At 34.4% G+C, this 14,510-nt stretch overlaps 1 protein-coding gene across 1 annotated transcript in view; it reads right to left on the minus strand.

The window, feature by feature from the left end:
• The window catches only part of ANKS1B (ankyrin repeat and sterile alpha motif domain containing 1B), a 1,249,898-nt gene that overhangs the window by 1,044,208 nt on the left and 191,180 nt on the right, over nt 1-14,510 (minus strand). The window contains exons 3-4 of the mRNA XM_031650180.1: nt 10,117-10,273; nt 4,363-4,659 (exon numbers count right to left, since the gene is read on the minus strand). Of these exons, the coding sequence (XP_031506040.1) occupies nt 4,363-4,659; nt 10,117-10,273 (454 nt within the window). The remainder of the gene's footprint in view (nt 1-4,362; nt 4,660-10,116; nt 10,274-14,510) is intronic.

Below are 14,510 nucleotides of genomic sequence, written 5' to 3' on the forward strand. Positions count from 1 at the left end.
TTAAAGATTTAGTCATAATAAGTTGAATGTCATTGAAGTCTAAAAGTACAATACTATAATTTACCAAATGGGATTACTTTTAATACTGCTAATTCCCAACAGGTTAGTTAAAGCAGTTTAATGAATATTAAATCTACTGAAACAATTTAAGGTTACTAGCTACATTGTTCACTCTCAGCCAGTGAGAATATCAACAAACTTACTTGATATTAAAAAATTTTACACTGAGTCTGATGGGGAAAACTTGGTAACAATGAATTTGAGTAATAAAATTAAATATTCATCCCCCCCCAAAAAAAGGCAATGAGACAAAAAAAAACAAAACATGTTTTCTATGAAAAAAGCAACAATAACAAAAGCAAAATATCAACTAAGGCTAAATAGAAAGATGTCAGTTCTACTTCCTAGAACTCTTAGAATGAGTGTCAATGAAAGAGGTTATAGCAACACAAAAGTTGCCCATCTTAGACATCACCCCTGATGCTTCTGATTAGGTGTTCAAAGTGATCTAAACATACTGTCTGCCTTTCCTCTGATATGTGAGTAACAAATCCAAATGTGGTGAGGACCAAGCAGAAAATCTAAAGAAATGACACTGGCAATGATATAAAATGGTAGAATGAGGTCGGAGCCTTGGAAAGCATTTACCCCACCTAAAAGCACTCAAATTCAATATTTTAAAACACTCTTTAGCCAAATAATGCACATATGGAAGCTAAATGCCACCTAAAATTCAAAGTCCTGTTGGACTTTCAAAGGTCCTCTTCAAATGTCACTTCTATCAATGACTTCTCATGTTCTTCCTCTTAAAATCCATATTTTTCTCACCCGTAGATCCATAGCTCTTTGTTTCAGCATTTATTATATATCATAGATGGAACTTATTCTTGCAAATTTTTTGTCTCCTCCACTAAGTGTGGGGCAGAGATAGTTTTGATTTTTTATTCTCCAAAAGCACAAAATATAGTGTTGTGCAGAAAAAAAGGACACATTGTATATATTTATAAAATTGAATTTAAACTCTTTCCCTTCTGGTCATCTAGTACAAAACACGAAAAGATCTTGGTCAGGGATGCCAAGAGGTTTACTGACCTCAGTCAGAGTGAAAGTCCTTGGTTATATTGCAGTCTGTGCAATCAAATTTAAAAATATTACAGAAGTGTGAAAGCAGTACATCTAGATTAGAGAAATTCAACATTTATACAATAAACATCTAGTTTATCATTAAACAGTTTTTAGGAAAACAACTTTGTGAGTCACCTACAATAGTAAGCATACCTACTTATTTTCAATACTGTTTTGAGGAGAAAAACTGTTTTTCCTTATTAATATGACTGTTAGAAAAAAATCCTATGCTTTTTTGAGAGGCTGCCAAAGTTGAATAAATAAGAAATTGAGAAAAGATCTTAGGTTCAGGGTGCTAGCCTTAAATCTGAGATTGGAAGGCCTGAGATTTTTCTAAATTCAATAAAGAAAACTCTGGAAATACAGGATTCAATCTCTGAACAATTCCTAGGAAAAATAACCCCATTTGTGAGCATGTATTCCACCTGGAGTGTGTAAATTATTTGCAGAATTTGCCACATTTAGTCCCTCTGGGTGTTCACACCCTTTTACAATTCACACCCTCTTCTAATCCAGAGGTAGACTCTATTTTCCCACTCCTTGAATATGGGTTGCCTTTACGACTTGCTTCAGCCAAGCAACATGGCAGAAGTGAAGGTGTGCTAGTTCCAAGCCTAGGCCTCAAGAAGCCTTGTACAATTCTGTTCTCTCTCTCAGAACCATGCATGCCATGTGAATGAGCCCAGGCTGACCTGCCGAATCATGACAGACAAGTGGTAGTCTCACCTATCACCCTAGACAACATCCAGCCAGCCTCTGAAACAGAAATACATAACTGACTTGCAGTTGATTTCACACACAAGAGAACCCAGCCAAGACCAGAAGAACCATCAGTTGAGCTTAGACTAAATTGTCAATCACAGAATTATGAGTTAAATAAAGAGTTATTGTGTGTTGCGGGAAGTCAGGGACCCCAAACAGAGGGACCGGCTGAAGCCATGGCAGAAGAAAATAAATTGTGAAGATTTCATGGACATTTATTAGGTCCCCAAATATTTTTATAATTTCTCACACCTGTCTTTACTGCAATCTCTGAACATAAATTGTGAAGATTTCCTGGACGTTTATCACTTCCCCAATCAATACTCTTACAATTTCCTATGTGTCTTTACTTTAATCTCTTAATCCTATCATCTTCATAAGCTGAGGATGTATGTCTCCTCAGGACCCTGTGATGATTGCATTAACTGCACAAATTGTTTGTAAAACATGTGTGTTTGAACAATATGAAATCTGGGCATCTTAAAAAGGAACAGGATAACAGTGATTTTCACGGAACAAGGGAGATAACCATAAGGTCTGACTGCCTGCCAGGCCAGGCAGAACAGAGTCATATTTCTATTCTTGCAGAAAGCAAATAGGAGAAATATCGCTGAATTCTTTTCCCAGCATTCCCAGGGGGAGGCCTCTAAATGGCCACTCTGGCAGTGTCTGTCTTATGCAGTTGAAGATAAAGTATGAAACACGCCCTGGTCTCCTGCAGTGCCCTCAGGCTTGCTAGGATTAGGAAATTCCTGCCTGGTGAATTCTAGTCAGACTGGTTGTTGCTCTCGAACCCTGTTTCCTGTTAAGATGTTTATCGATGACAATGCGTGCCCAGCGGGACATGGAACCTCATCAGTAATTCTAATTTTGCCCTGGCCTTGTGATCTTGCTCTGCCTCTCTGCCCTTGTGATCTTTTATTGCCCTCTCAAGCATGTGATCTTTGTGACTCACTCCTTGTTCGTACCCCCCTCTCCTTTTGAAATCCCTAATAAAAGCTTGCTGGTTTTGCAGCTCAAGGGGCATCATGGAACCTGCCAATATGTGATGCCACCCCCAGAGGCCCAGCTGTAAAATTTATCTCTTTGTACTCTTTCTCTTTATTTCTCAGACTGGCTGACACTTAGGGAAAATAGAAAAGAACCTATGTTGAAATATTGGGGGCTGGTTCCCCCGAGAATTGTGTTAGGCTATTAAGTTTTGGGATAGTTTGTTTCACATCAATGGCTTACTAATAAGGGGAAGTCACAATATGACAGAAAGCAAAAAAGTCTCTGGAAGATAAGAATGCTGCCATTAACTTAGAAGCCAAGAAATAACCATGAAAGGAGGAAACGGCCAAAAAAAAAAAACAAAGACTTACCCTGGAGTTGGTACTAACTTAAGACAGGATACCAAAAATAGGTTGTGGTCAGGCCAAGTAGCCCACGCCTATAATCCCAGCACTTGGGGATACCAAGGTGGAAGGACTGCTTGATCCCAGGAGTTCAAGACCAGCCTGAGCAACAGAGCAAGACCTCATCTCTACAAAAAATACAAAACTTAGCTGGGCATGGTGGTATGTACCAGCAGTCCCACCAGCTACTGGGGAGGCTGAGGCAGGAGGATCACTTGAGCCCAGGAGGTGGAGGCTACAGTGAGCTGACATCACGCCACCCACCACTGCACTCTAGCCTGGGCAACAGAGCAAGACTCTGTCTCAAAAATAATAACAATAATAAAATATATTAAATTAAATTAAATTAAACTTTATAAAGTAGGTTGCCCATTCTTGTGGAAAAACAAAACTTATCCAAATCCTATTCTTCCTCCAAAGCTCACCTCAAATCACACCTTTTCCATTTTTTTTTCTGATTGCCCTTAGGCATAGTGATCATTCCTCCATCAGTTATGTATAGACAGTACATTACAGTGAAAAGAGGCCTGGACTTTAATCAGTAAGTCTAAATTCACATTCCAGTTTTATCAACTATGCGTCCTTAGGCAAATTTCTTAAGTCTTTGAATCTGATTCCTCATCTCTTCACTGAAATTTAATAGTTCTCAATCCCACAGGACAGCTGTGAGAATTGAATTCTAAATGTGTCAACATGCTCAACACAGAGTACATACTCAACAATGTTAAAGTGAATTTTGATCCATTCATTCATTAAACTCTGACTGGATTCCTATGGTATGTTAGGCTGTGTGCTAGATACTGGGACAAAGGAAACAATTACTAATGATACCACACACAACTGCCATCTACTAACTTCTCATGTATATAGCCCTCAAATTAGAATGAGGTTAGAGATTATGCCTTGTAGCTCTTCCTATTTCCCAAAAGTAGGTGGTATAGTACCTTGAATTTAGTAGTTACAAAAATACTTGTGAACAATTTGATTAAAAGATTTCTCCATACAGGTTTTCACGTTTGAATCCCAAGGCCAAGCAACAGCATCATCACTTTTAAAGCATAGCTAAAAGCAGACTCACTTGACAGCTCACATCCATTCCTGCCTCCAGCAGCACCTGCACGACTGCTTTGTGGCCATTGCGCGCAGCAAGGTGAAGTGGCGTGTGCTTGCGAGTGTTGCAGCTCATTAAGTTAGGATGTGCACTGATGATCATTTTTACCACTCTAAGCCGTCCGTAGAGTGCCGCCAAGTCCAAAGGTGTTTCCAGCTTGCTATTTCTAATGGTCGGGTCAGTGAGCTCTTCTAGGAGAACAGCAACTACTTCTGAGTGTCCATATTGAGCTGCACAGTGCAGGGCAGTTTCATTTTCATTGTTCTGTTTAAGACAAAGATTTTTAAAAAGGGACATTTTCAGAAATTCAGTTTGTTATCAAAATGTTAACACAGTAATTTAAAACCTGCAATGCTTTGAAAACATAAGTTAAAATTTGTCCATTTTAATAAGTATACCTAATGGAATTTTATATTTGATAAAAGTATCTAGGGTTCATTGAAACAAAAATATTTTTTATTTTTATCACTTTAATAGAAAAAGTCCAACATTTCCCTAAATCATATATGCCAACTTCCAAAAATGATAAGTGATTTAGCCATGTTTGTCAGAGGCCCTCCTGGGTCCAGATGGACAGTAATGTCTGCACTGTGCGTCACATCTTTAGACATTTATTAATGAGAGAGATCAGTAACAATTATAACAGACTTTTAATAGACTGGCTTTCCAAGACAGATGAGAAGGTAAATTCTTGGTAACAAAAGATTTATAGAAAGTTTTCCCAAATTAAGTTTCATTTTATTTTCCATGTAATTACAAATCGTTGCTTCTTTTGGAAAGAAAATGAGAAGATTCTGGCCCTAAGATATAAAAGTATCTTTTTGAAACATTATCATGGGTTGTGAGGATGGACCTAGACCAATTCCCAGATAAGTTACTAGGAGTATCATATTACTACATGTCCAGCTTATAAGTATTTCAGTTGAAAATCAATGAGATTTTCCTAGAAATTTATCAAGATTTTTTTAAATGTTAAGATACAGAAAACTGAACCCAGTTGCAAGGCAGAGGAACCCTTCAGACTATTTGAGCAATATAGGTAGATGGTGTATAGGTATGTCAGGTGGTGAAAGGGTCAGGAGAAAAATGAACAAGAAATTTTAGTAACAAAAAAGCAATGACCCTAAACGAGGGTTCTGGAAAGAAAGAGCAGCTGCCACCATCAGAGTTATCATTGTAACTAATACTACGTTCTAGACACAGTTGCATTTTATATATGTTTACTCATTTAATCTTCATTATGAGACAGCTATTACTATCATTATCTCCATTTTACAGATGAGGAAACTGAGGCACTGAATAGTTGAATAACTGGCCTTCCGTTATACAGCCATTTAGTGGTAGGACCGAGATTTGAACACAAGTAGCCAAGACCCAAAGTTGGTGTCCTTAACCATCACACATACCACCTTCCAAAATAAGAACCATTACTACTACTATTTGTTAAGTGCCTAAAAACTTTATCTATTGTCTCATTTAACTCTTACAACAATCCTCCAAAATTTATATTAAAATTATCTACCTCATGGACAAGGAAACTAAAATACAAAAAGGTTAAATTACATGTCCAAGTAGAATTAAGATACTCTGCAATCTATATCTGACAAATCCAAAACCAATGCTCTTTCCACTATACCATGCTGTCTGCCATGTGTTGCTATATTGTCAAAGAAGAGCAGGGAATTAGTGATCTGAAAGCAGAATTTCTCAAGACTTTGCTCAGAAAAACACCAACCAAGAATAGGAAGTAGCTGTTTAGACAGATGTTCTGACTAAAACAAAAGGACAAAGAGGGTTCAGACCCAAACAAATCTTAATGTTCTAGAAAGTAACTCAAGCTTGCCCTGGATGATAGAGGAATGTAAGTTAGTTGAGAGTCTAGAAGGAAGATTTGAAAATTTAAAAAGGAGTAGAGTGACAAAGGGAAAATAGCACTAGAAAAGGCCTTCTTACTACTTTACCTTGCAAATAAGTATCAAGAGAGAACATTTGAAGGTTAAACCCAGAGGGAAAATCTACTCTTTAAAGATAATCAATGAAAAGTTAGGACCTGTTAGATGGGGAATCCAGCTGAGGGTACTGTTTCTTCCATTATTTGTCAGAAGGCATTCTTGGTTTGAAAGTATTACTATAATCTACTTCTTCATAAACGTTGATCACATACAGGTTTAGACTCCCTGGTCTTCTCACCTGTTTTTCTTTTCAAGATTATAAAACAGCCAATCTTATTACTTCACACCATGAAAATATGATACAGATATATACCTCCTGACCAACCCAAATTTCCCCTTGGTCTGAAAGAGATTCAATCTTATTTTTCAAAATATAGTATCTCTTTGAGAAGAGAGAAAGGCCAATTATGAAATAATGATTCCTCAAAGGCCTCTCTCCTGTTCCAGAGCCCCAAGCCTAGGAAATTACAAGCGCAAAATTGAAAAATTTTCTAATAACACTAATTAGCACTGTTCAGATCTCAAGGGAAAATATTTCAATCATTCAAGATCTACTCAGTAGAAAATGTTCACAGATTTTATCCATGATCAGCACATACTTGGATTGGCACTTCAATGGATGTCACAATGGTGGTACTTTTACAAGAGCATGATTGTGTATTTGTGTATGCTCACAAGTGATCTAAAAATCTAATTTGAAATAAATAGGCTATGATGAGGCACTGATTAATAATTGTTAGTATGGCTACACAGAATATTCTTTAAAGGTTTTTAATTCCTTCTTTTTTACCAAATGGGTATTCTCCGAAAAATTAGGACCCTTCCAGATAATGGATGATAGAACAAAACTGGCTGACAAAAGCCATTTACCAAAAGCTCTTGCTTCAGAGTAAAATATCTAACAAGAGTTGGATTCGAGTTTTGGTGAATGGCAAAGGCAATGAGTTTTTGAGATAAGGCCCCTCTGGGTTTTGCCCGAATGTTAAAGAAACAAAAAGAGGAAGAGAAGGTAAAAGGGAGGAAAATATGAATGAAATTTAAAGAAATTGAAATTTTTCAATTTAAAGGAAATTTAAATAGCAAAAAGGAAATAATCAGATGATGAAAGAGAAGAAGGATGTGGCAATTATAAAAACCATAATCCAGGGGGAGTCCACTTTGTTTAGAAAGGTGAACAAGACCTAGGTTGAAGTGTTAGCATGTCAATTACTTGATCTCTCCAAATTCATCTTATCTGTATAATGAGAATATTATTTTCCCTATAAACTTTATAATGTAGTTTATAAACCAAAAGAGACAACATATTTTAAAAAGGCTTTGTAAACTTTAAATATTAAAATGTAGAATAGAATTATTTTTAAAGAAAGCTGTATTAGAAACCAAAACTTTCAGAAATCAGAATGAAGCCCTGACTATAATGCATAATTTTAACATAACATAATGCATTACTGGTTGAAAGCTTAGGCTTTAGATCAGAAAAACCCGCGTTCAAATATTGGCTGCATTTCTTAGTAGCTGTGATGTTATGGCCAATTTACTCTATCTCTCTAAGGCTGTAACTCCATATATATAGTAGCAACAACAATCTAGGGCTTAGTAAGATAATGTGGATGAAGTATTTTGCATAATGCCTGTCATACAGTAAACAATCCATTAAGCAATAGGATTTAGGATGACAATACCAACGTCCTATTGTGTAAAGGGCTCCGGAGTCAGAGTCCTGAGTCCCAGTCTCAGTTTCAGTCACTCAGTGACATGTGGCCTTCGACAAGTTGTTTAGTTTTACAGAGCATGATTTCTCAACTATAAAATGGGAGTGATATTATCAATTCAAAGGATTATCATGAGAATTAATTAAATAATATTTTACAGGTGAAAGTGTTTAGAACAGTGCCCGCTTTACCTTATGTCTCAACAAATGTTAATTACCATGTTTATTTATTTTCTTTATTGTTTAAATACATAGAAGTTTATAATTAACAAAAAGACTCTGTCCTATTCAGAAGGAAAAACGAAAGCTAAAATTAAAAGTTATCTATAAAAATAAAAATCCCACATCAAAAATTTTAGGAGAAATGGCATAGAATGGGAAAACTATGGTCGGTATTAAAAGAGCATATATATATATCTCTCTCTCAAAGAAAAAAATACTGAAATTATGGTATTAAAAATCATAAGAAAGTTTCAACTTGTTGCCAATAGAAACCACAACACAAAGCAATAGAGGTGGACAAAGAACTTTGAATACAGTCTCCTTAAAAAGACACTTTTTTGTAATTTAATTGATCTGTTCAACATTACCAAAAACAAGTAAGCATTTCTCTTTAAAACATACAATAACTTTTCACTTTCAAATGTAAATGAATACTATATGCTATTTCTTATTTTCATGTCATTTAAAATCATCTTGTTTGTAAAAACTAACATCTTCTTGTTTAACCTTGGATTGATTTTCCATTGTATTATTTCAGGTTTGCTTTGCGGTATTCAGACAATTTTAAGAATAACCACCAGATGGCTCATCTCATAAATGATCTAACTTTTGGTTTTCTGAGAAAGAGAAGAGCATTGTCAGAAATTTCCTTTTAGCATGGTATGATGATAAAGATAGCCATATCTGTCATGTTTTAAAGACTGGGTGCATTCTTATTAAAAATTCTGCATTTTTGTAACCTGTAAACATGGAAATTTTTATTGTGATAAGTTTTAATAAGATACTTTTCCAATTAACAAAATGTTTTCCTGATTAATCCTTTCAACAACTGCATATATATTTTCATTGAAAAAATATGTATTTTTCTTCCCTTTGCTGTTTACAGCGATTGTTACTTTTTATTCTTCAGTCTGAATTTCAAAGTCCGGCAAAGTCTGCATCCCTTTGAACAATATGCTAATTGTGCTTTATTAGATATGTTTGCCCTAAAGTTACCTACTTGCATTGATATTGGACAACTGCCAAACTGCAGCTTAATGCCATGATTGTAATTCAATTGTTGGACTGCCTGCTGGTTTTCAAATATAGTTTTACAAAATGGGAACAGTAGGGGGCATGCAGAGCTCAAGATGTTTGTTATCATACTGTATTAGGGGACCATATTTTACTATCTGGAATCTGTGGTCTTATCTGTTTAGAATACTAACAACGGTATTCTTTTTAAAATATGTCCATTATGTGTAATATACATATTGTATACTTACAAATACATTGTCAGAATCATACTGCTGCTGTGTTTTATTCAACTTATTCTGGGCCTATGTGTTTGTGTGTGTATATACATATCAAAAAATTTTAACTTACTATGTGACAAGCAACTTTATATACTATATTTCACATTTTGATTCACCAGAGTACTTAACTGTGAAAGTGCTAAGTAAATGGTAAAGCATTATGCAAATGATAGGCATATCATTGTTTTAGCATTGAAATTTGTATTAACATTCTAATTCTCAGTACAAACATGAATTCTGTTCTATCTTTAAATATTCAATGGCTATAAAATGGCTGATTATATAAGACAGGCAAAAATATTACAACTACTTCCTTTATGTAGGATTTTCCCATTAACAAAGTGTCTTTACAAATGCCCAACTTAGTCTCTGCACATCATATCCAAACACCAAAGAATTTTTCAAATTTCTCCTTTTAGGAAATTCAGCAATGGAAAGGCCTTTGAGCAGGGTAAAGATAAAATTAATCACATTTTCAATATTGCTTTGCCTTTGTAAAACTAGAAAAATTACATCATGAGCAAACATTTGGCAAGTGCACCTGTTCATTGACCCTGGAATGTGATGGTCCATGATGAATAAGAATCTTCACAATTTCCACATCTCCTTTCCAGGCAGCCAGGTGAATAGGAAAATATCCTTTATTGTCTGCTACATTTGTTGATGCCTCATACTGAAGTAGTTTGAGAACTATGTCCCTAAGAAGGAAACAACAACAACAAAAAATAGGCTGAGCAAGACAAATTGCATTAAATAGATAATTTTAAAACAATACTAGATGCTGGTTGGGAATTCAGAGTAATCACTGAAGGTACTAAGACATAAAATTGGGTTTCAAAGTTTTTGTATACTCAACATTTGGCTATTTTACTTACCTGGAAAGCCATCATCCCATGCCTCACACACACACACACACACACACACACACACACACACACAGAGAGAGAGAGAGCGTGTATTGACTAACCAATTAAACTACTTAATAGAATTCATATAGGCAAAATTTAACTTATTTCATTAATTAGATGAGTTAAGTAAAATGAAGAGGATACCAACTCCCATTTTTTTTAAGAGGTCTTTCCAGATAGCCCATATCTGATACTTAGCTTGAAGGAAAAGTTGAAGTTACAAACATACTCCTAGGTTTACCAAAAAAAAGTTATAACACCAAGGAGACATTTATAAAATCTACACATCATTCCTACAGAGAATTGGAATAAGAGATTTAAGGGGCATGTAAAAGAGAAAGAAAGTGCAGTATGTAAGGGACCCTGACAAGCTAACTGTAGTACTAGCCCAGGGTTAAAAAATAATTTTAAAAAATTTAATAACTTCTCAGTGATGGCACACAACACACTTTGAGTATGTCTGGTTCCTACTTCTGTATTCCTTCCCCTTTCTTCTTCAAGCATAAAAAAATTTCAAAAGGGAAACTCATTTAAAAGACAAGTTCCACCACTAATGCAATTTCAACACATAATCAATATATTCTACCTAAAAAATTGTGAACTTAATCCCCACCAGCTTTTCAAAGTAAAAATTCTGAACTGCATTACTCAACCTTAGAATTAATTAATAATTGTTAGGATACATTATATCAAAATATGTATCAACAATCAAAAGCAGTAATTCTAAACAAAACTGTATTTTCATTTGGATGCATTTAAGAAGCAAATTCTATTAACTCACTAAATGAAATGCTAGTCAGACACATGTAAATATATATATATAATTACAATATATAATAAAGTTGTTTCTTATATACAACAAATCACTAATGTGGAGAGTGAACATAACAGAAAGATTTACATTTAAATATTTCATAAAATCAGACTCTAGATGCAAATACAAATGAAAAAATTTGGAGGAAATTTGAAGAGAAGCAAGGTTAGAATTTTGATAGCTCACAAGAAAAGCAGGTATGACATAACACAAAATTATGGTAAATGGTAAAACATGCTGTACAGAATGTGTCCTAAAGTCACAACATTTGACTTAATTGCTAAATGTAGGAAATCATGATGGAAAAGAAAATACAAGAATATGTTGTAGAAATATTTAGAAAGTTCCAAGGAGTCCTAAATTGTCTGATGATATAATTTCTGAGAAATTAGGAAATAGACTTTAACATTTCTCTTTGAAAAACCAGCATTATTTTACAAGATCTGAATTTAGAAGACTTGAATTTGTGTCCCAGCTACGCAATCTACCTTAGGCTGTGATCCTGGAGAAATGATAATCACACACCACATAATGATAATTTGATCAACAACAGACCACCCGCATATATAATGGTTGTACAAAAAGATTATCATACCTCATTTTTACTGTACCTTTTCTATGTTTTGATATATTTAGATACATAAACACTTTATATATCTATTGTGTTACAATTGCCCACAGTATTCAGTACAGTAACATGCTGTGCAGGCATGTAACTCGGGAGCAATGGGTCATACCATGTAGCCTAGGTGTGCTACAGGCTACACCATTTAGGTTAGTGTAAGTGCACTCTATGATGTTCACACAATGATGAAATCGCATAATGAGACATTTCTCACAAAGTATCCCTGTCATTAAGCAACACATGACTGTACTTACTCTCATTTTATTTTTCTTTTCTTTAGGAGATACTATAATAATAATGTCTACTCAAAACTGGTAATAGCATTAAATAAGATAAAAAAGAATTCACTCAATAAATAGTAAAGCACTATACCAATATTAGCACTTGTTCCAAGTAAAAACAAAATACTTTAAAAGTGAAATGAAATGCTTATAGCAAGTCACCTTTGAAAAAGAGAATCAGAAAATCAGAAGGAAACTTAAAGGTTATCCAGTTCACATGCTTCTCCCCATTTCCCTGCCAAGCAAGGGTTGTTATATAGGGTCTTCCATTCTGACATAAATAAATACATAACTTCAATGAGGTAATGAGAATTCAATACCTCTGAATAACAAAAGCAGGTAAGAAAAGATCTGAAGTCCCAACTCTCTACTATTTACAAACTTAGTTACCTTGAGGAAATTAAGTAACCTCTGTCTCTCTTTCAGATATTGTGAAAATAGAATTTAGAGATTACATCTTGGTGCCAGTTTCAAAGAGTTATGGTGTGAATCAAATGAGAGATAGATATAATTGTAAAGTTATGTATACAATCAAAAGTTGTTCTCAAGGCAGATTGTCGCAATGTTAAACAATTCCAGTGATTCCTTTTTAAATAAAATATTTCAGCATTTAAAAGGGAAAATAATACCAAAAGAAGTTAGTCAAATTAAATACTGGGATCTAAAACGTAGAATTTAGCCTACTACAAAACAGACTTCTCCAAGTTACTGTCAAAGACAACTGTGAGAAGAGAGCAATTTCATTTCTTAATACGTGAGGAAATAAAAAATATATTCTGAAACTTCTTCTCCTATAAAGCGTTTCTTTTCAAGGGGTAAACAGAAAAAGAAAGATTGATGGGATAATCAATTCTATTTCCTTTTACTCTTGTTCCAATCACTTAGAATTTCATTTGTTCTTTGGCTCAAATTTTATTGACATTTTCTAATAATATATGTGATATATATTCACTCTTCTTTATTTATCAGGAAGATTTATGACAACAGTGAAAAAATGTCTATTTTGAAAACTGACTTAGTAATCATTTGTATCTTCTAGTATTACCACCATCTAATATCTAAATCAGAAAAGAATAATCTGTATGTTTATAAAATTGCCTTTGGAAAACACTAAGATCCTAACTACATATTATTTTTAAGTTTTGAATAATGTATTTATTTTAATAAATAAATATTTTGTTAAATGTGCTTATTTTTATTTTTATTTCAATAGTTTTTAGGACACAGGTAGTTTTTGGTTCCATGGATGGTTAAGACTTTAGTGGTAAATTCTGAGATTTTAGTGCACTCATCATCTGAGTAGTGTACACTGTTTCCAGCATGTTGTGTTTTATCCTTCATTCTCCTCCAAACCTCCCTCCACCAGTCCCCACAGTCCATTATATTACTCTGTATGTTTTGGCATCCACATAGCTTAGCTCCCACCTATAAGTAAGAACGTATGGTATTTGGTTTTCCATTCCCTAGTTACTTCACTTAGAATAATGGCTTCCAGTTCCATCCAAGTTGCCACAAAAGACATTATTTCCTTATTTTTATGGCTGAGTAGTGTTCCATAGTGTATATATACCACATTTTATTTATCCACTCATTGGCACTTAGGTTGGTTCCATATCTTTGCAAATGCAAATTGTCCTGCTATACACATGCGTGCATGTGTCTTTTTCATATAATGACTTCTTTTCCTTTGGGTAGATACCCAGTAGTGGGACTGATGGATCTAATGATAGATCTGCTTTTACTTCTTTAAGGAATCTCCATACTGTTTTCTATAGCGGTTGTGCTAATTTACAGTCCCACCAGCAGTGTAAAAGTTCCCACCAACTTTTTTTTTTTTTTTTTTTTTTTACTTTTTAATTATGGCCATTCTTGCAGGAATAAGGTGGTAGCTCATTGTGGTTTTAATTTTCATTTCCCTGATGATTAGTGATGTTGAGCACTGTTTCATATGTTTGTTGGCTGTCTGCATATCTTCTTTTGAGAAATGTCTATTCAGCCCCTTTGCCTACTTTTTGATGGGATTATTTGTTTTCTTCTTGCTTATTTGTTTCAGTTCTTTGTAGATTCTGGATACTAGCGCTAATTTGCAAATATTTTCTCCCACTCTGTGGGTTGTCTGTTTACTCTGCTGATTATTTCTTTTGCTGTGCAGCTTTTTGGTTTAATTAGGTCCCATTTATTCATTTTTGTTTTTGTTTAAATGTGCTTATTTTAAAATTTAAATTTATTTTCAAATTTTTGTTTAAATTGAGCTCTACATCTTATTCAAAGATATCAGCTAACGAATTGGCTGAGCTCAGATTTCTA

This window comes from Papio anubis, chromosome 9 (genome assembly GCF_008728515.1).
Source record: "Papio anubis isolate 15944 chromosome 9, Panubis1.0, whole genome shotgun sequence".
Taxonomy (NCBI): Eukaryota; Metazoa; Chordata; class Mammalia; order Primates; family Cercopithecidae; genus Papio; species Papio anubis.